General features: G+C 58.5%; 8 protein-coding genes across 8 annotated transcripts; 6 read left to right on the forward strand and 2 right to left on the reverse strand.

Moving 5' to 3' along the window:
- Positions 1-54: 54 nt before the first annotated feature.
- On the forward strand, positions 55-391 carry PHYSODRAFT_321023 (hypothetical protein; the record flags this gene model as incomplete). The annotated part of the gene is made up of 2 exons (XM_009516157.1): positions 55-70; positions 147-391. 2 exons carry the CDS (start codon positions 55-57, stop codon positions 389-391), a joined length of 261 nt encoding a protein of 86 aa, XP_009514452.1.
- A 227-nt stretch (positions 392-618) lies between these two features.
- Positions 619-1,518, reverse strand: PHYSODRAFT_477070 (hypothetical protein; the record flags this gene model as incomplete). Its single annotated transcript, XM_009516158.1, has 1 exon — positions 619-1,518. The coding sequence occupies one exon, from the start codon at positions 1,516-1,518 to the stop codon at positions 619-621; it is 900 nt and encodes a 299-aa protein (XP_009514453.1).
- An 873-nt stretch (positions 1,519-2,391) lies between these two features.
- On the forward strand, positions 2,392-3,252 carry PHYSODRAFT_474560 (hypothetical protein; the record flags this gene model as incomplete). Its single annotated transcript, XM_009516159.1, has 1 exon — positions 2,392-3,252. One exon carries the CDS (start codon positions 2,392-2,394, stop codon positions 3,250-3,252), a length of 861 nt encoding a protein of 286 aa, XP_009514454.1.
- Positions 3,253-3,969: 717 nt separating this feature from the next.
- PHYSODRAFT_469742 (hypothetical protein) lies at positions 3,970-4,869 on the forward strand (the record flags this gene model as incomplete). The annotated part of the gene is made up of 1 exon (XM_009516160.1): positions 3,970-4,869. One exon carries the CDS (start codon positions 3,970-3,972, stop codon positions 4,867-4,869), a length of 900 nt encoding a protein of 299 aa, XP_009514455.1.
- An 831-nt stretch (positions 4,870-5,700) lies between these two features.
- On the forward strand, positions 5,701-8,000 carry PHYSODRAFT_473726 (hypothetical protein; the record flags this gene model as incomplete). The annotated part of the gene is made up of 2 exons (XM_009516161.1): positions 5,701-6,228; positions 7,422-8,000. Coding segments are annotated over 2 exons (1,107 nt in total), but the record flags the coding sequence as incomplete, so codon positions are not given.
- A 1,833-nt stretch (positions 8,001-9,833) lies between these two features.
- Positions 9,834-10,625, forward strand: PHYSODRAFT_470948 (hypothetical protein; the record flags this gene model as incomplete). The annotated part of the gene is made up of 1 exon (XM_009516162.1): positions 9,834-10,625. A coding segment is annotated over one exon (792 nt), but the record flags the coding sequence as incomplete, so codon positions are not given.
- A 3,155-nt stretch (positions 10,626-13,780) lies between these two features.
- PHYSODRAFT_452388 (hypothetical protein) lies at positions 13,781-14,245 on the forward strand (the record flags this gene model as incomplete). The annotated part of the gene is made up of 1 exon (XM_009516163.1): positions 13,781-14,245. A coding segment is annotated over one exon (465 nt), but the record flags the coding sequence as incomplete, so codon positions are not given.
- A 441-nt stretch (positions 14,246-14,686) lies between these two features.
- On the reverse strand, positions 14,687-17,731 carry PHYSODRAFT_284063 (hypothetical protein). Its single transcript, XM_009516164.1, has one exon. It carries the CDS (start codon positions 17,683-17,685, stop codon positions 15,445-15,447), a length of 2,241 nt encoding a protein of 746 aa, XP_009514459.1. The 5' UTR covers positions 17,686-17,731; the 3' UTR covers positions 14,687-15,444.
- Between the last annotated feature and the right edge of the window lie 1,097 nt (positions 17,732-18,828).

Genomic DNA, 18,828 nt, shown 5'->3' on the forward strand with positions numbered 1-18,828 from the left:
CAAACGTCTCCTGAGCGACATCAATATGTGTGCACCACATCATTGTTACTTCAGATGGTAAAGTTACCGAGTGCTCCACTTCAACAACGCCGCACCGCGCTACTCGCTGTCTGTGCTGGTGTCGATCCTGTACGGCGACTGCCCAGTGGAGCCCACGTACGACGAGGCCACGCAGTCGTTCATTAATGTCGGCCCGCAGCTCGGATGCCAGCCGCTGGAGGGAACGCCTATGTCCATCGGCCACACCACCGTCAAGGGCTACGTGGAGGAGGTCTTCAACATGAAGCACGACGAGATCTGGGCGAACTTCGGCTGCGTCTTCGTGTTCCTGGCCGTCTTCCGCGTGCTGTCGCTGCTGGCGATCCGATACGTCAACCACCAGAAGAGGTGAGGTGGCACCCACCGCATGAATCCAATATATATAAATACATTTTGGCAGTCTTTCAATACTACGAACGAAAGGGAAGTGTTGAAGTGTTGAAGTTTTTACGAAAGCACAGCAACAACCACAGGGCCCACGCAATGAAAGAAACAAAGTCAATTGATACGTAGTGAGCAGTGCCCAAGTCGTCTAGACCGAGGTAAGCCTTGTGCCAAACGATGAGGAAGACGCTTAGCTTAGTACCGGTACTCCGGGTACGGTCCGAACGAGCGGCCGGGGTGGTGGTAGCCGACCATGCCCAGGTAGGCGATGCCGCCGACGGCGCCGCCCAGGATCGGGGCCACGAGCGGGACCCAGAAGTAGTAGTGGCTGAGCGAGAACACGCGTGAACCGAAGCCGACCGTGAGCATCAAGAGGCGAGGGCCGAGGTCGCGGGCGGCGTTGATGGCCAGGCCCGTGTTCATGCCGAAGCCCATGGCGATGGCGCTGACGAGCACGCCGATGGCGGCGGGAACGGCGGCGCGGCCGATGGGGCGGTTGTGCTCGTCGAGCAGCGCCAGGAAGCCCACGACCAGCAGCGCCGCGGCGAAGAACTCGGTCAGGAAGCACGTGAAGTTGCCCACGTTCTCGTGTGGGTACGTGGCAAAGATGGCGTTGGTCGACGTGCGCTCGGGGTCCACGATGTTGAGCATGGGGCGGTACAGGATGTAGACGACCATCGCGGCCACGTAGGACGCGACAGTCTGCGCGAGGATGTAGAAGGGCACCTTCTTCCACGGCAGCATGCCGAGCAGCGCGAGCGCGACGGTCACGGTCGGGTTCAGGTTGGCGCCGGACACGCCTCCGCCGACTGTGATGCCGAGGAAGTAGGCGAAGCCCCACGCGAGCGCGACGGTCACGAAGCTGCCTGCAGTGCCCGAGCTCAGCGTGACCTGCGCTGTGCAGGCCAGCCCGACGACGACGCAGATGAAGGTGGCGAAGAACTCGGCCATCATCTGCCTGGCGAAGGCGCTCTTGACTTGGTACGGAACGTGGGTCACGCCGTTGAGCGAGCCCACGTCGGTGGAGAGTCCGTCGTGAGCCTCCAGGTTGATGTACTCGTCGCCGTGTTTGTCGTTGTAGGCGTCCGCTGACATGGTGCAGTCGAGGAAGGCGAAGAGGGCGGCGCGGAACCGATGAAGCTGTCGGGGGCTCTGCGAGGGAAGTTGAACAGTGAGCTGTCCTGGAGGTCCATTGCGGCGCCTACTGGCACCACTGCTGCCGCACTGGTCGGGAGCAACAGCGGCGCCGTTGTTGCTGACGCCTCCGGGTGTAGGTTGCCTCCCGGTTGCATTGGCACGCGGCACGGCGCGGCGAGCACAGCTTGCCGAGCAAGTCTGGATCACTGGAACGCAAGGCAGGGCTACAGGCCTATCCATACACAGATCCACACCGAAGTTGAAGTTGCCTTTCATGGTGACAAGCATATCGCTATGCTAAGCTTACAGTACCATGACCGCTAGAGGTGGGCGATTGGGGACCTGGGTGAACCAGAAAGTTTAGATGGCGGGGCACCCTCACACCTGCAGGGCTGGTATTACATGGGCGAGGAGGTGGTATTGACGGCAACGCCAATCGCCTCCCGCGGAGCATTTGCGTTTGGTCGCTGCAAATCGAATGGGGAGCTGAAGATGCTTACGCCATTGCAGTAGATCGTGGATCGGCGCGCTTGCGATGGCGACATTTGCGCTGCGTGTCTTGCCGCGCCGGGTTCGTCCGTGTTGGCGTTCCTCTTCATCGACACCAGCGACGCGCTGGGAGCGACATAACAAAAGAGACGAGACGCAAGATCGAAGATGAAATTTCGTGTGGTGCGGGGGAGGGAGGGGGGTACCTCGAATTTCCCTCAGAGTCTTATTCATGTCAACACGCATAACGCCATTTTAAAGAATGCTTGGGCTGGGAAAGTGTTCGTTGTCACATTCAATCAGACTTGCATCCAACTCGTTGTCAAATTCAAAGCCAAAACCATGGCAGTGGCCCGCATCAACCGCGAGCTCGCTGCGGTCGACTTGACCTGTGAGCGAGAGTCGCGTATCATAGCTGTCTGTGCGGCGTCAAAGGATGAGTGGCTGGCATATCTGGAAAGCGTCGACTTCACGCGCTGTGAATGGATTAACGGCACGGTGTACTACGCGAGGCCACCAAGGAAAGAAGACGAGCGCCTCGCCCATGAGTTTATGTATTTTTTGTGGAGCCAACCCGGATTTCGGGCGTATATGAAGAGCTTCACTTTCGAGACCACCACAAACCTGCCTGAGCTACCAGACTACGAACCCGACGGTCACTTTGGTCCTCGGGTGGCTACAGGAGCGATCTGCCCACTTGGAATTAAGTCCTATGCGTCGTGGTTCACGCTTATAGTGGAAGTCGGGAAATCTCGAGGGTGGGGAGACGAGAAAGGATTGCTCGACTGGAAGGCTCGGCAGTGGGCCACGATCCCCGGAGTGCGCTTCGTTCTGTGTATAGCGGTCACAGAGAGCTTGACGGTCGTGGAGTACAAGTTGCACAGGGTGGAGAGAGTCCCTACGACAAACCGAGCGCGCTCATTGCCCAATCTTGACCCCGTGCCTGTGGTTGGGCCTCACACAATGGTGTCGTTTGACTCGCGCGAGCTGCTGCTGGGGCAAGAATACCTCCAATCGAAGGTGAGCAGTTCCCGGATCGGACCATTGACATTGACCTTTATGAGGTTGTTGAAAGCGTGCGTAGGTAAACTTTACGTGAGACTGCAGCTAAGTACTGCATGGAACACGGATAAATGTTTACAGGAACGTAACAGCATGATACAAAAAATGAAAGCAAACCACACGTACTGCAATTCTCATTAACTAGGTATCTTTGTTCATCTTCGATCTTGCGTCTCGTCTCTTTTGTTATGTCGCTCCCAGCGCGTCGCTGGTGTCGATGAAGAGGAACGCCAACACGGACGAACCCGGCGCGGCAAGACACGCAGCGCAAATGTCGCCATCGCAAGCGCGCCGATCCACGATCTACTGCAATGGCGTAAGCATCTTCAGCTCCCCATTCGATTTGCAGCGACCAAACGCAAATGCTCCGCGGGAGGCGATTGGCGTTGCCGTCAATACCACCTCCTCGCCCATGTAATACCAGCCCTGCAGGTGTGAGGGTGCCCCGCCATCTAAACTTTCTGGTTCACCCAGGTCCCCAATCGCCCACCTCTAGCGGTCATGGTACTGTAAGCTTAGCATAGCGATATGCTTGTCACCATGAAAGGCAACTTCAACTTCGGTGTGGATCTGTGTATGGATAGGCCTGTAGCCCTGCCTTGCGTTCCAGTGATCCAGACTTGCTCGGCAAGCTGTGCTCGCCGCGCCGTGCCGCGTGCCAATGCAACCGGGAGGCAACCTACACCCGGAGGCGTCAGCAACAACGGCGCCGCTGTTGCTCCCGACCAGTGCGGCAGCAGTGGTGCCAGTAGGCGCCGCAATGGACCTCCAGGACAGCTCACTGTTCAACTTCCCTCGCAGAGCCCCCGACAGCTTCATCGGTTCCGCGCCGCCCTCTTCGCCTTCCTCGACTGCACCATGTCAGCGGACGCCTACAACGACAAACACGGCGACGAGTACATCAACCTGGAGGCTCACGACGGACTCTCCACCGACGTGGGCTCGCTCAACGGCGTGACCCACGTTCCGTACCAAGTCAAGAGCGCCTTCGCCAGGCAGATGATGGCCGAGTTCTTCGCCACCTTCATCTGCGTCGTCGTCGGGCTGGCCTGCACAGCGCAGGTCACGCTGAGCTCGGGCACTGCAGGCAGCTTCGTGACCGTCGCGCTCGCGTGGGGCTTCGCCTACTTCCTCGGCATCACAGTCGGCGGAGGCGTGTCCGGCGCCAACCTGAACCCGACCGTGACCGTCGCGCTCGCGCTGCTCGGCATGCTGCCGTGGAAGAAGGTGCCCTTCTACATCCTCGCGCAGACTGTCGCGTCCTACGTGGCCGCGATGGTCGTCTACATCCTGTACCGCCCCATGCTCAACATCGTGGACCCCGAGCGCACGTCGACCAACGCCATCTTTGCCACGTACCCACACGAGAACGTGGGCAACTTCACGTGCTTCCTGACCGAGTTCTTCGCCGCGGCGCTGCTGGTCGTGGGCTTCCTGGCGCTGCTCGACGAGCACAACCGCCCCATCGGCCGCGCCGCCGTTCCCGCCGCCATCGGCGTGCTCGTCAGCGCCATCGCCATGGGCTTCGGCATGAACACGGGCCTGGCCATCAACGCCGCCCGCGACCTCGGCCCTCGCCTCTTGATGCTCACGGTCGGCTTCGGTTCACGCGTGTTCTCGCTCAGCCACTACTACTTCTGGGTCCCGCTCGTGGCCCCGATCCTGGGCGGCGCCGTCGGCGGCATCGCCTACCTGGGCATGGTCGGCTACCACCACCCCGGCCGCTCGTTCGGACCGTACCCGGAGTACCGGTACTAAGCTAAGCGTCTTCCTCATCGTTTGGCACAAGGCTTACCTCGGCCCAGGGGCTCATATCAAGGCTGATACCTGTAATAAATATCGATACTGTATGGCCGGATACTTGTATCAGTATCACCTGATATTGGTGGTGGTGCTGTATTGAGATCCATTGATACTTCGGCATATAAATATCGATATCCTGCGACCTAGTGTTGATTTCACCAACCAGGTTATTTTCATGTGCGCTACCGCACATAGTTACTTGCATATAGCCACTTCTCCCAACAAGCCCACGGCAAGCACAAGTCTACTACTACCATCTCGGTTCGGTTGCGTGCGCGCTCTCTAGAGAATGGCCGACGAGGATACGTCGCCCAGTGATCGTGGCCGTAGAGATAAAGAAGGCGAAATTGGAGTCGAGTTGGTATTCCACTATCTGTGCGTCACTCAAACCAGAGCATGTTTGTTCTTGTCTGGGAGTTCATCCATGTACTTGCTACTCCGCTCTGCAATTCCCCTGGGAGAAGGAAGAAGGATTTGCCTCGAACGACCTACGGCAAGACAACGCTGCCACCAATGAACGGTGCTGAGGGCCCCCCTGGGGAACTCCGCCCCTCCAAGCCACCGGATCCCCCCGTCGGCCATGACCCTAGCGCCGAGCCCGCTGGGGCATCGCCGCCTGAGGGACCTCGACACGCTGCAGGACCACCTCTGCAACCAGCAGTTCCTAACCAGCCGGCTTGGTCGCCGGAAGGAGCGCGACGGCTCCGCCAGGACCTTGCGGAGCGCTCGGCGGGCAGCAGTAAGATGGCGCCAGAACTTCAACGGCTCTACGCAATCGCCACTGCAATGTACCCGCTGCATGCCGACACAGCCCTGCGCCCGATGACCGCTGACGAAGTTGCTGCAATGTCCGCGTATGTCAGCCGGAAGCTAGAGCTGCCCGCTCCACCAACCTTTTTAAGCTGCGCGGCTACTGGACTCAAGCGCGCTGCGATGCTGGCTTTCCACCACGAACATGTCGAAGCCACGCTCATTGCAGATGTACCGGCGAATGTGCGCCTCGGCAAGCATATTTCTCGACAATCCATCCTACGGGAACTAGTGGCGAGTAATGGAGGTGATGAGGCTGGCCGGCTTAAGATGAAGCGGTTCATCCGAGCGGCGCAACGCATCATGTTCGACGGAGAACATACCCTGTCGGTGTTTTGTATGTCGCATCGGGCGGCAGCAGCGTGGGATGGGGAATGCCTCCGGCTCCGTGGCCAAAACCTTCACTTGAACTTGGTGGAAGCTCAAGTGCCTGGCATCTGCCCACCTCCTCAACTTGCACGACATTATGCGGTTCGCGTTCTTGGCACGGAAGGGCACAACGCGGTGCAACTGCTGCACCTATTCGAAGATATCGCCCAAATGCCCGTACTTGATGTACGCCACCCCGGTCTGGGGGGGTATGTCGACAGCGGACAACGATTTCTGGGCAGTAATTTTCTCTTCGAGGGCATGCCTCGAGGCGTTACAAGGTGTTACGTCGCTGTTGCTGGGTGACAAGACCCTGACCCTCCACCACTTCCAACGGACGCAAACGCCACCATGCTGGCGCTGCCTGAATCCGCTCCACTTGCAATCTCGCTGCAAGGTCGCGGACGCGAGACTCCCTCATGTTCGTGCCTCTCGCCAGCGCGAGTACGTCGGCCACCGCGGGCTGGTTGCAGCGGCGCGCCTACCCGACTGCCGTGACATCGAGACGCTGAACCGATTTCTCGGCAGGCTGTCGGTGCCGGATTGGAGACCGGCAGATAGCTCCCGCAGTGAGTCGCTGCTTGCACTACGGCCGGTTGAGGTGAACGCACCAGCGGAGGAGTCCCACCCTGCTCCTACGCTGGCTGATCCAACAGGCATGACTGTAACTCGACGCCGCGGCAACCGCGGCGCACGCAGACGACAGAGCGACCGTGCAACGAGGACTGACGCGCCGAGCTCTTCCGCAGCGCCAAGTAGCTTTGCTGCGGCTCCAACCTCGACTATTGGCCAGGAAGTGGCCAGACAGCAGCGCGACAATGGCCACGCCCCCAATGGGTCCCGCCATCGCCGGGCCGCTACGACCACTACAGCGGCTCAGCGGTACAAGGATACTCTCGCAGCTTATCGCGAGTTGGCGGCTGACAGCGACTCGGAGTTGGAAGGTGACCCCCAGGCCAGTGCCGTAGATGCCCTGGTCCACGGGACCCCTGCTAGTGACGGACAGAATGCTGCTATCGACGTCCATCCACGGGCGGTCTCCCACTGTACGCCACTTGCCTCGCTTCAGGAGTCCAAGTCGGAAGCAAGCCCTCCGGCACCCTCGCAAGGTACTTCTGCCCCGCAAGACATTACTATGGACGATGCGGATGCTGACGCGGTGCCGGCTGACTGCTCTGAGAGCCCCGCTCACAGAGCTGACGAGGCGGCGATCGCCGACCGGAAGCCAGCTGCCGACTATCTCGGGAACACCGAGGCTCCATCTCCCTCGGAGGACGTCGAGATGGGAGAAGTCGACTCTGACCCCGCACGGAAGGACCAAGTGGAAGAGCTGGCTGACCCCTGACGTATTTCACGATGTGCATAGTCCATCATCTGAAACACAACCATCAGCTGACCCATATTGGCACCAGGCCTCGCCGGTGACGCCTCAGCCGTTGGACGCTGATGAGTTTGTCGGCGAGACGCTTACGTCACATCCCGAGTCCGACGATGACAGCGATGGGTTTGAATTCGAAAAGGTCGTTGCCTCCGACGAAGACCACCGCCGGAGCTATCTCGAATGGATAGGGAGCCTGCATGGTGTGCCCGTCTCCGTCCCTGCTAATGGACAGTGCTTGTTCCTCGCTCTCTACGCGACAGTCAAAAATACCCAGGCAGCGTCGCTCTCCATGACGCCTGAGGTGGTTGATGAAGCGAATCTCGTCAAGCAGAGAGTCATTGACCTAGTCCTCGCGAACCTACGCTACGATGTCCAATTGAATCTAGTCGACCCGCGCAGGGAGCTCCGCCGATTGTTTCCTGGCGAAGAGCTTCCACGCTCCGACAAAGCGGCGGCAGCAGCGCTATATGCTCATTACGCGAAAATGAGAGCCGTCTCGGTCGCCGACAAGATGCCCCAAGCATTTTGGGAGGGCCCTCACGTCCTTCGCGCCATGGCTGTCTACCTGCGCGAGCCCGTTTACGTGTGGGATGTTGCCCCCGACGACACAGCCCACGCCCAACAGTACACGTACAAACTGTTTGACATGAACAATGGTGACCGACACGAAACCGGGGTTGTTGAGGTACTCACCGATGACCGAATCCGAGATATCCTCGAGGAAAGCTTCAACCAGCGAGTCATACCCACCATGCTGCTACTCAAGCACACGGAAGGGCACTTCTACGGCGTCCAGCACTGCCCAACGTTCCATGCGTGGCATGCACAACGCGGCCCTGCCATGCGAGAACGCCTCGACACAGTTCACCGCCATGTTGGTCTTCCTGTCCTCAAGTCGGACGGCTACGACCCAGAGTCGATCACAGAAGAGGCCGCACTCGAGGAACAAGCACTGTTGGAGGAGATGGGGGTGGACTTCTACGCGAGTGGCTCGCAGGAAAGTGCGGTCCCGGAACTACCCACGGCTGGCACAGTCTGCAGGATCAACCCGGGACCCAACACTACAGTCCATCGCGACATTTATGAGCGCCTGTTGCGCACGGCGGATCTGAGCACCATGGACGCGATTGATGGACGTTTCGCAACGCGGCTTCATCGCGAAAACGACAGCGCTTTTGACACCTGGGTTATCACGGTGGGTCGACAGTACGGTGTTCCGCGGGCGGAGGAAGGGCAGCGTCCATGGCTGGGACAACTGGACTGGCTGTGTGAACATCCGAAGGCGCTCCACCATGTGCTTGCTTTCTTACCGTTCCCCGAGCGAGCGGCCCAAAGCTTCTCACAGGACCAACTCGCTCGCTGGGGTGAACGGGAAGTATACATGCACCAGATACTGACGCTGGAACGGATTTTGACGGAGGATGAAAGTGATGACAGAGCCCGCGAGCTATGCTCGGCTTGGCTGAAACGGTGTCGCCAAGCGGCTCCGCCGGATGCGTTTGAGCTCGCTAGCGATCGTTCCGACTGGGCGGCACTAGGAGAACTGGTGGATGCTTCGCTTTTACGGCTGCGCCCGCTGCATATTTCCCTGGAGCATTGGTTCATACTGCACGTGCTCCCCTACGCGATCACCGACAGGAAGGATACGCCCATGGGTAGAGCACCGACCAGTGCCATGGCGCTATGGTATACGGAGTACACGCAGATCCAACAACTATGCACGGATATTGCAGACAACCGCGATTGGAGCAAGGCGGTCATGCTCCCCATGGGAGCAACGCAGTCGGAGTCCTCCCCAGCAGCAGTCATCGAGACTGCCACTGGGCCTGACTCTGCTGCGCGCAGGAATTAAGGGCGGCCCGGCCGTCCAACCTCGTGGTGGTCTTGAGCAAACCACCATTGGGGATTATTACCCTGTTCAGACTCAGTCAGAACGGGACAGCTCGCTACGCAGGGAGTTCCTCCGACACCGGCGCCAACACTTGCACAGTCGCCACCAGGCGGGTACAAAACGGAGCCGGGGTCGCAGCAGCCCTCAGCACAATACCCTCCACGACGGCGAAGTCACCATCGGTCTGTTAAGTCAAAATGTGCGGGGGTTCGGACGTACATCGGACGATCGGTCGCTCTGGCTCTCGTCTTTCAAGCGTCGACATGATCACGGGCAGCTCGACGTAGTCTTCTGCAGGAAACACATGTGACCGAGGAGGAAGGCCCGAAGGTCGCTCGCGATCACGCTCAACAGTGGGGTTTCAGGGTTGGAGACGGGTGCCTGACGCTCTCGCTCTGGTCACCGGGATCTAGCTCTGCCGCGGGCGTGGGCATTCTCGTACACCCCAACAGTCGGCTTCAATAGGTCAAGCCACTCATGGAGCAGCTCTGGACACCGAATTTTATGGCTACGACTGCGACTTTGGACAGGGAGGAGGTTTACCTCTTCAACATCTATGCGCCGACAGCAGTGCCCCTGAGCGAGAAGTTTTACGAGTCCCTAGCTCAAATTACCATATCAGCCGGTACCCCGATCTTCGTAGGCGGGGACTTCAACTGCACGCAAAACGGAGTCCAAGATCGATCATACGAACCTACAGCAAACAGTCACTCCTCGGAGGCTTTTGCTACTCTGGTAAAGCGCTGGCGCCTACACGACAGCCTGGGCAACGCTCTTCCGGACCCGACAGATCCCACCGCTCTAGCCCGGTTTCGTGATGAGCAGCATACCCATCGATGCACCGTGCACGGAGGAAAGCCGGCCACCAGCCGCCTCGACCGCTGGTATGCCAACGATCTCGCTCGGCCCTGGATGACAGCAACTCAGGTCGACCAAGACGGACTCCACTCCGATCATAAAGGTGTTCTCCTTCATCTGAGGTCGCCGTCCAACCCTCTCCGCATCCACAAGGAGCGAAGAGTATTCCCTGTACCGGCCTACGCCCAGAAGAGGGCGGATGACGCGGTCCTCGCGGAGCTTGCGGCACTGCGGCGCACCTTGGACACGGGGGCGTTGACGGCTTTACAATCGGCGGAACTGTGGGATGCTGCCAAACATCGCATAGCCATCGCGCTGCTAAATGCAACGAAAGCGGCTCGGCGCAGCAAGAAAAACACGTATCGCAAAAAAATCAAGCGGCTGTACCGACAGTTTGATTGAGTCTCCGGTGCGGCTAGACTGTTCCATGGCGATGCAGGCGGTCAGCAAGCCATCCACGCCCGGTTGCAGCAGCTAACGGAGACGATTGCGCCTACTAAGCGTGACTGGGTTCGGACCAAGTCGCAACGTTTGTTCAGGTCGCACACGTGGCGAGAAGGGAAGACGACGAAGCAATTCTTCAAGCGGATATCCTGTAAATTTGGTGATAACATCATTCCGTCCCTACGCAGGTCCTCGGGGCAGCCAGTGACGGACCCACAGGGCAAAGCGGATACTCTGCCAGAGGCTTGGACCCCAATTATGCGTGGTGAAGAGACTGCAGCACTCGACGTGGAGAACGTGGCGCAATGGTTGGAGCCGGGTAACACTGCTGACACTGCCATTCTTGCTAACTCAGCGATGATCACAGAAGCAACTGTTGGTGCTGCCCTCCGGGAATGCAAGGCAGACAAAGCGTGTGGTCCTGACAAACTGGGCAATGACTGGTACCGTGCCTATGAGAGCGTTCTAGTGCCAATCCTGACGAGGCTCTACACGCAGTGGTACGACGCGGAAGTCTTCCCGGCCTCCTTCGTCGAGGCCAACATCTTTTGTCTGAAGAAGAGCGGAGATGGCGGCGATCCCCTGAACTACAGGCCGCTCGCCTTGCTGAATACGGATTATAAGATCCTTACCAGGCTGCTGACGACGCAAGTCCGGAAAACGCTCGCCGCAAGGATCAGCGTCTTTCAGACTGGTTTTGTGCCGGGGATATCTATACACACCACGATCGACTACCTTCGAGCGGCTCAGCGGATGGCCCATAGTTCCGAAGACGATCGTAACGCGTTGGCACTACTTCTCGATTTTGCGAAGGGCTATGACTCTCTGGACAGACGATTCTTGTACGCGATTCTAAGACGCCACGGATACCCACCACGCTTTGTTCAGGTGATCGAGAAACTACATACCGACACTACGGTGCAGTTTCTCGCCAATGGCACCCGCTCGCGCAAGGTGACGGTAACTAGGGGAATCCGGCAAGGCTGCCCGCTTGCGCCATTGCTGTTTATCCTCGCTCTTGAGCCGCTCTACCGCCGATTGGGTATCACCAGGGGTTCCTGCTCACCACGAAGACGACAAGGACGGCGCTACGCGTCGCTGGGTACGCTGATGACGCCGCCATTTATTTGAAGGGGCCGGAGGAACTGGAGGCGGCACTGGCCACAGTTCAGGAGCTTAGCGAAGCTTTTGGGCTTCGCCTAAATTGCAGCAAGACGGTCGCGATCGCGTTACACTCTGACGGGCTCAGCCCGGACGTCTCCTGGAATTCGGCCATCCAGCTGCTTGGAACAGACGCCTGCTGCCGATACCTGGGAATACAGGCTGGGAGCCGAGCCGAGGCCAACCACTCGTGGCAAGCCGCAGGCGCACAGCTCCTGACCCGTATCCGACTCGCATGCCACCGCACGCTCACGTTGGACCAACGATCCACGATTTCAGCCGCGGTTATCATCCCCAAGCTGCTGTTCATAGGGCGTCATGCCTGGCCAACCACGGACATGGTCAAGGTGTACTCGCAGTGTATACGGAACTTCGTACTACACGGTCAATTTACTGAGAGTGTGGAGGGCGCCACGTCGTGGCTCGCAGCGGCTATTACCCGCCTTCCCCGACGTGAAGGTGGGATCGCGATTCCCGACCTCAGAGCAGAACTGCTCTCTATGGCGACCACAACTGTCTCCGAGTGGGCGCTCTCTGGATCAGTTCTCGATCACATGCTAGGAGATATCCTGTACGCCAACATCGCGACAACACCCGCACAACCGATTTACACAACCCCAAGTGTCAACACTCAGTCTCTGCGGGGCTTTAGTGCCGGGCAGACAATGTGGAAGGCTGGTGCTGGAATGGTTCATCGCGCGGGCCTCCCTCAGCTGTCGCCTCGACACGAGGCCGCCGTGAAGGAGCTTTACGAAATCGTGGATGTGGCCTTGCCAGCCGTATTGAGCTGGGATGGTGATCAATGCGAGCTTAATGTGCTGAGTCTAGCGGGCGGGGACACGGCCAGTCCGCGCCACGCCATACGCAGTGCGGGGGGACAGCCTTGCCTCGAGTGGCTGCCCTACGCTGAGATCCGGCACCTATTCCAGGTGTCGCCTCCTGCTTCGCTGGGATATGGACCACTCGCCACCAGAACGACAATGCCTGGACGCCTACTACAGCATGTTGTCAGTTGGAGACACATCAGTGCGGGACGGCTAATACTGCGCAAGGATTTACGCGTCGAGGGAGACGAGATTCGTCGCTTACTACTGGACCTAATGGCGCATTATCCAGAGCTTGTCAACGCCTCAAGCTGCGCCCCCGAGCTGAGAGTAAGTGCGCTGCCCGTGCAACATCCCCTGGTTGTCCAGGCTCCCAGCAATCAGGACAATGGGATCACTGTGAGCATCGACGTGGCGAGCTCGGTGACTGGCCCGCTGTACACGATTGTTGCTGCTTCAAGACTGGACGCAACCCGGGCCCTTAATGACTTCGCCGGAAAAGAAGTGAACGTTCGCCATCTTCACCCACATCCCCAGCTGGACAGGATGGTATGTCTATGGGCGGGTCGGCGGAGCTGGAAACGAGCACGTCACGTCTACAAACTGGCCGTAACTGCTACGACCAGACGACATGGCAAACGCAATGTGTCAGGACGGAGCGCAGCGTGGCTCCAAGATCACCCTCAAATTGCTCAGGCGCTTGCTCACGTCACGTGGCGAGATATCCGACGCATCCCAGGGGCCACGGGCTGGGGCGAGCAGGTCCTGTACCGTCTAAAACTACAAGCTTTTACCTGGTGGGACTCGACGCGTAAGGTGCCTGGGTGTCCGGTCGAGGAATGCTTGCAACGGGACGTGAACACGTGCCACACTTTCTGGACGTGTGCAGGAGCTACTACACTCTGGGATGTGTTTTATGCCCCATGGACAGCCCTGGGGGTCGGAACAACGGGTGCCAGGATCTCGTCCACTTTTCGACTTCGACTCGAGACCGTACCACCCGGTATCTGGACGCTACTGGATGCCGTGTATCGTCATGAGCCCGAAGGCACGCGTGAAGCCATTCGGGGGCACATTTACACCATACTCAACCTCTGCTGGCGGCTTGGAGTGGTGACCACGTTGCAAGGGATTTGGCGGAGAAGGTGCTTATATCGCGACCCGAGGGAGGACGCGTCATTGAAACGGGCGGCTGCCGTCCTACATGGACGCCTTCGTTCCGCATACCTAACCGTTCGGATCCACTCTACGTCCACAACGGCTAGTCCGCACCAAGGGGCGGCTGCACGGATTTGCCATCTCGCGCTCACTTCGCCATCCCCGGAGACGCAGAGCCTGCCGCGCCCCGCTCCGACTTCACAGCACACCCTGCTCTACTTTGATGGCGGGGCTCGTGGAAACCCCGGCCCTGCTGGCGCGGGGACGGTGATCCTACAACTTGGCGGCGCAAGCCTCCAGCCCGCCGTCCTCTGGCTGGCCAGCGTTTCCTACGTGTCGAAGACCACGAACAACGTCGCTGAATATCGCGCTCTCCTTAACGGCCTGCGTTATGCGGTACGGCACTCAATGGTGGGATTGCATATTGTTGGCGACAGCAATCTCATCCTAACACAATTGCAGAAGCGACGGGTACCAAGGGCCGTCACTTACAAGGGCTTTACGGACAGTGCGGGTGCTGGCGGACCGACTGATGGTGTCTTCATGGTCACATCACCTGCGGCACTTCAACAAAACAGCGGACGGCCTAGCAAACATTGCTATGGACACCAAACAAAGCAAGCAGGCGACGGCGGAAGATATCTCCCGCTTACCGCCGCAGTGGACAACCGTACACGAGCCCCTCCAAGCGGATGTTGAGCACTGGATGGACACCAACCCGGATCGGGAGGGCATTGGCCGGGCCTCCCCTCGCACTGGCGCACCGTAACACGTGTGCATCTGCTGCCACCCTTTGGGCGTAGGCAGCACACCCTCCAACGATCCTTAAGTGCGGGAGGGCCGGGCATTTACTAGGTCGTTAGCTAGCCTAAATGACTGTAATGTACCTCAACTTAAAACGAAAGCGAATACTTGTTACTCCGATTCCTGACACAAAGAAGAAAAGCAGCTCGTTCACCCACATCTGTCTCGTGTGCGCAGCACACAAAAAAGCAAGGACCCGACCTCTTCTGGTCTTAATGCGGCAACAGACGACTGCTAACCCCAGGAAGCACATGCTTAGAGCTCACAAGGATCATCCCTTTTCGGTTGAAAATAAGCTTGAGAATCTGTCTCGCCAAACCCCTATCTACCGTGTGCCAAGAGCGATGTGTCAGTGTTAGTGGCTATGTGGAGAACGAGTTGCGAACCCAGCTTGATAACGACCGGGCGGAGACGATGTGCTTGATGAAGGCTAATTGGTCCGAGTACAAGGAAGTGCTGCAAAAGAATAGGAGACGGCGACATCAGCCAAATTACTGCAGGTACATGTACCATTTTTATCAATATATGTATCAATATATTGATATGATATTGATATTAGTATCAGTATCGCTGATATCAGCTTCGTCAGAAGGCCGAGATACCCGATACCAGCTAAACTCGAGCTGGTATGAACCCCTGCCTCGGCCTAGACGACTTGGGCACTGCTCACTACGTATCAATTGACTTTGTTTCTTTCATTGCGTGGGCCCTGTGGTTGTTGCTGTGCTTTCGTAAAAACTTCAAAACTTCAACACTTCCCTTTCGTTCGTAGTATTGAAAGACTGCCAAAATGTATTTATATATATTGGATTCATGCGGTGGGTGCCACCTCACCTCTTCTGGTGGTTGACGTATCGGATCGCCAGCAGCGACAGCACGCGGAAGACGGCCAGGAACACGAAGACGCAGCCGAAGTTCGCCCAGATCTCGTCGTGCTTCATGTTGAAGACCTCCTCCACGTAGCCCTTGACGGTGGTGTGGCCGATGGACATAGGCGTTCCCTCCAGCGGCTGGCATCCGAGCTGCGGGCCGACATTAATGAACGACTGCGTGGCCTCGTCGTACGTGGGCTCCACTGGGCAGTCGCCGTACAGGATCGACACCAGCACAGACAGCGAGTAGCGGTGCGGCGTGCAGTGGTAGAGCCACCGGTAGCCTGCCGGGATGGATCCGGCCGGTGGATTGAACCCGGAGAACAACAGGAACGTCGCGTTGACGAGGACGCCGACAATCACCGCGACCTCCACGCTTGGTAAGGCGTACACGAGCAGCTGGCCGAGGTACGTCTGCATGAGCACGAAGAGCGACAGGTTGATCCAGTAGAGCACCCCGGTGACGAACGACGTGAAACCTATCAGCGGGCAGAAGATGATCGTGAAGAGGAAGCCGCTGAAGAAGACGTACGGGATTTCCGCCACGGTGGCGCCAACGAAGAACCAGAGCGCTGCGTACGTCTGCGACGCGCGCTCTCTGAAATACGATTCACGTTCATGGCCCGTGAACGGTAGCGTTCCAACATAGGCAGCGATACCATTGTACTGCGTGGTCATGAAGATGACGCCCACCGCAGCGTTGAGACCTTGGTACGTCGTGTACTCCCCGTTCACCAAGACTAAGCCAAACACGGACCCCAGTCCAACAGCGACGATGAAGCGGGTCAAGTTGTACGACGGCGTGCGCCAGTACATGGTCAGGAACCGACCGACCAATACACGCAACTGTGTGGCGGCAGTAGCGGCTCGCTTCTTGCTAAACTTGAGTTCTCCATGTTGGCCGGGTACAGGGATAGCGACACCAGGTTGGCCCAGGCCACCAAGTAAAGCCTGCTGCTCAGGGCTCACACGGAAGTGTTGAACGAAGTCAACGCTCGCTGAAGGATTCAAAGTCGAGCGTTCAGTAGCAGCTGCGACACCAGCACCGATACACTCCAACATCCACGTCGCCGGGTTCTGGCCCTCGGGCAAACGCGCCACCTCCGGGATCGCCTCGAAGTAGTCGATCAGGTGGCCGCACTCGCGGTCGTCGGGCTGCGCGTTGTCCAGCTCACCGAAGAACACCGTCTCGCCGCCGCGCTTCAGCAGCAACAGGCTGTTGAACAGGAAGAAGACGTCGGACGAAGGCTGGTGGATCGTGCACACAACGGTGCGGCCGCTGTCCGCCACCTTCCGCACGCCGTCCATGATCACCTTGGCCGAGTGAGCGTCCAGGCCGCTGGTGGGTTCGTCCAGGAACAGCACGCTCGGTTGCGCCGCGAGTTCGACGCCGATGGTGAGTCGCTTCATTTGTTCCTGCGATCGACCGCGGATGATCTGGTCGGCAATGGGGCGCAGATCCAGCAAGTCCAGACACTCCTCCACGGTCGTCAACTTGGCACGCTCCGATACACTACTGTCCTGGCGCAAGAAGGCGCTGAACGTGAGCGCCTCTCGGATGGTGGCCCCCTCCGAGTGGATGTCCTGCTGCTCGCAGTATCCTGTGCATCGTCGAATGGCCAGCTCAGTCGCGGGGTATCCGTTGAGAAGAATTTCGCCCTGGATGGTGCCTCCAGTCTTGCGGCCAGCGATCACGTCCATCAAGGTTGTTTTACCAGCACCCGACGACCCCATGAGCGCCGTCATGGTACCAGGGAGAGCGTATCCGCTGATGCCCTTGAGCAGGTCAATCGATTCATCTTTGTTGCTCGGATTGGGGACCGAGTACCATAAATCTTTGAACGCCAAGGTGACGGGGACGAACATTTTGTCGTGCTCCTCGTGGAAGTCCAGGACGACGACTCCGCCTGAGCATTCGTCTGACGAGAATGCGTTGGATGCAGCTCTAGGAGTCGAGGCCAGCGCATAGCTCACTGCACTATCGTTCTGCTTCTCTTCATCCACCTTGGCGTTTTCGACGATGCTTGTAACCACTGCCACGGCCGCGACAGCAGCGTCGTAGCGTTTGTTCTCAAGCACGTAGCTCCCGAGACCCATGAAGAAGACGTACGCGAACATCAGAAACGCCACTCCGGCCCAGACCCACGCCCTATCCGACGGCACGTCGTACAGCGACAACGAATACTCGCCCATGGTCATGTTGTACTGAGAGCAGTAGTCTTCACCCGCGTACACGCAAACGTCAAACTTGGGCGAGCGATACTGGTTCACGGCAACTGCACGCAGACACCACGCGAGCGGGTTGAGCCAGTAGATCCACAGGAAGAAGCCGTGAAGGTGGCTCCTGGGCACCACAAAGCCAGCGAAGACGATGTAGAAGACGATGGAGAACGTGGACATGGGCTTGGCGATGTTGAAATTCGGGGCCATGGCCGTCACGCAGAAGAACCACGCGCAGAACACCAGGTTGGTCAAGATCATGGCCAGCATGAAGAACAGGAAGTAGCTCGCCTCCGCTATGAACCCGCACATCCAGTAGACGATAGAGCCGAAGACAATGCACTCGCCCATGGCCGTCGGAATCAGCGCCACAGAGCATCCGATCGCGAACGACGCGGTGCGGTAGAAGTTGGCGCGCCGCTGCTTGTAGTAGATCTCGCGGGCCGCGATGAATGACGGGATCTGCGACGCCTGTCCTAGCTGTAGGAACATGGTGCCTTGGAACAGCACCCCCAGCGACACTTGCACGTTGGTCGGGTCGACCTGGTAGAAGGTGGTAGCGTACACGAGCCCCATGAAGACCACCATGAAGGCTCGCACCCGTACGAATGCGGTGTTGCGCAGAGCGATGGTGGTCTGACGGTGGGTCAATGCCCAAGCGCTGGCCCAAAAGGACTGCCTGAACTCGGGCATCTTGTCAATGTGCTCCCTAGCGTCCTTCGCACGGTCAATACTCAAGGGTGCCTCCAGCGCGCGCATCGTCTCGTGATGGATGTGCGACTGTTGGAAGAGCTCCGCGAACTCACTCGCCAGTCGCGGGGCCAGACACTGCAGCGATGGGTGGTTCGCCGCCTTGACGATTTCGTACTGGTACTGCTCATCTGTTCCGAGATCCAACAAGTAGTCGGCGACGTCGCGGTCAGGCGGACACACGAAGCCCAGATTCTCAAAGTAGGGCAAAACTTGCTCGCGCGGGCCGTGATACATCACTTCACCGTCGTTCAGCAGCATGATGTTGTCAAAGAGCTCGAAAACTTCCGGCGCTGGCTGCAACAGCGCGATAACGACCGTCTTGTGCAGCTTCTTAGCGATATCGCGTTGAGTGGCGACGATGTCGAACGT

This window comes from Phytophthora sojae (genome assembly GCF_000149755.1).
Source record: "Phytophthora sojae unplaced genomic scaffold PHYSOscaffold_1, whole genome shotgun sequence".
In the NCBI taxonomy this organism is placed as follows: Eukaryota; Oomycota; class Peronosporomycetes; order Peronosporales; family Peronosporaceae; genus Phytophthora; species Phytophthora sojae.

Excerpts from the sequence above, each read along its gene's own strand:
- PHYSODRAFT_284063 (XM_009516164.1), bottom strand. The coding sequence starts at position 17,685 with ATGACCATGGGCGAGTATTCGTTGTCGCTGTACGACGTGCCGTCGGAT.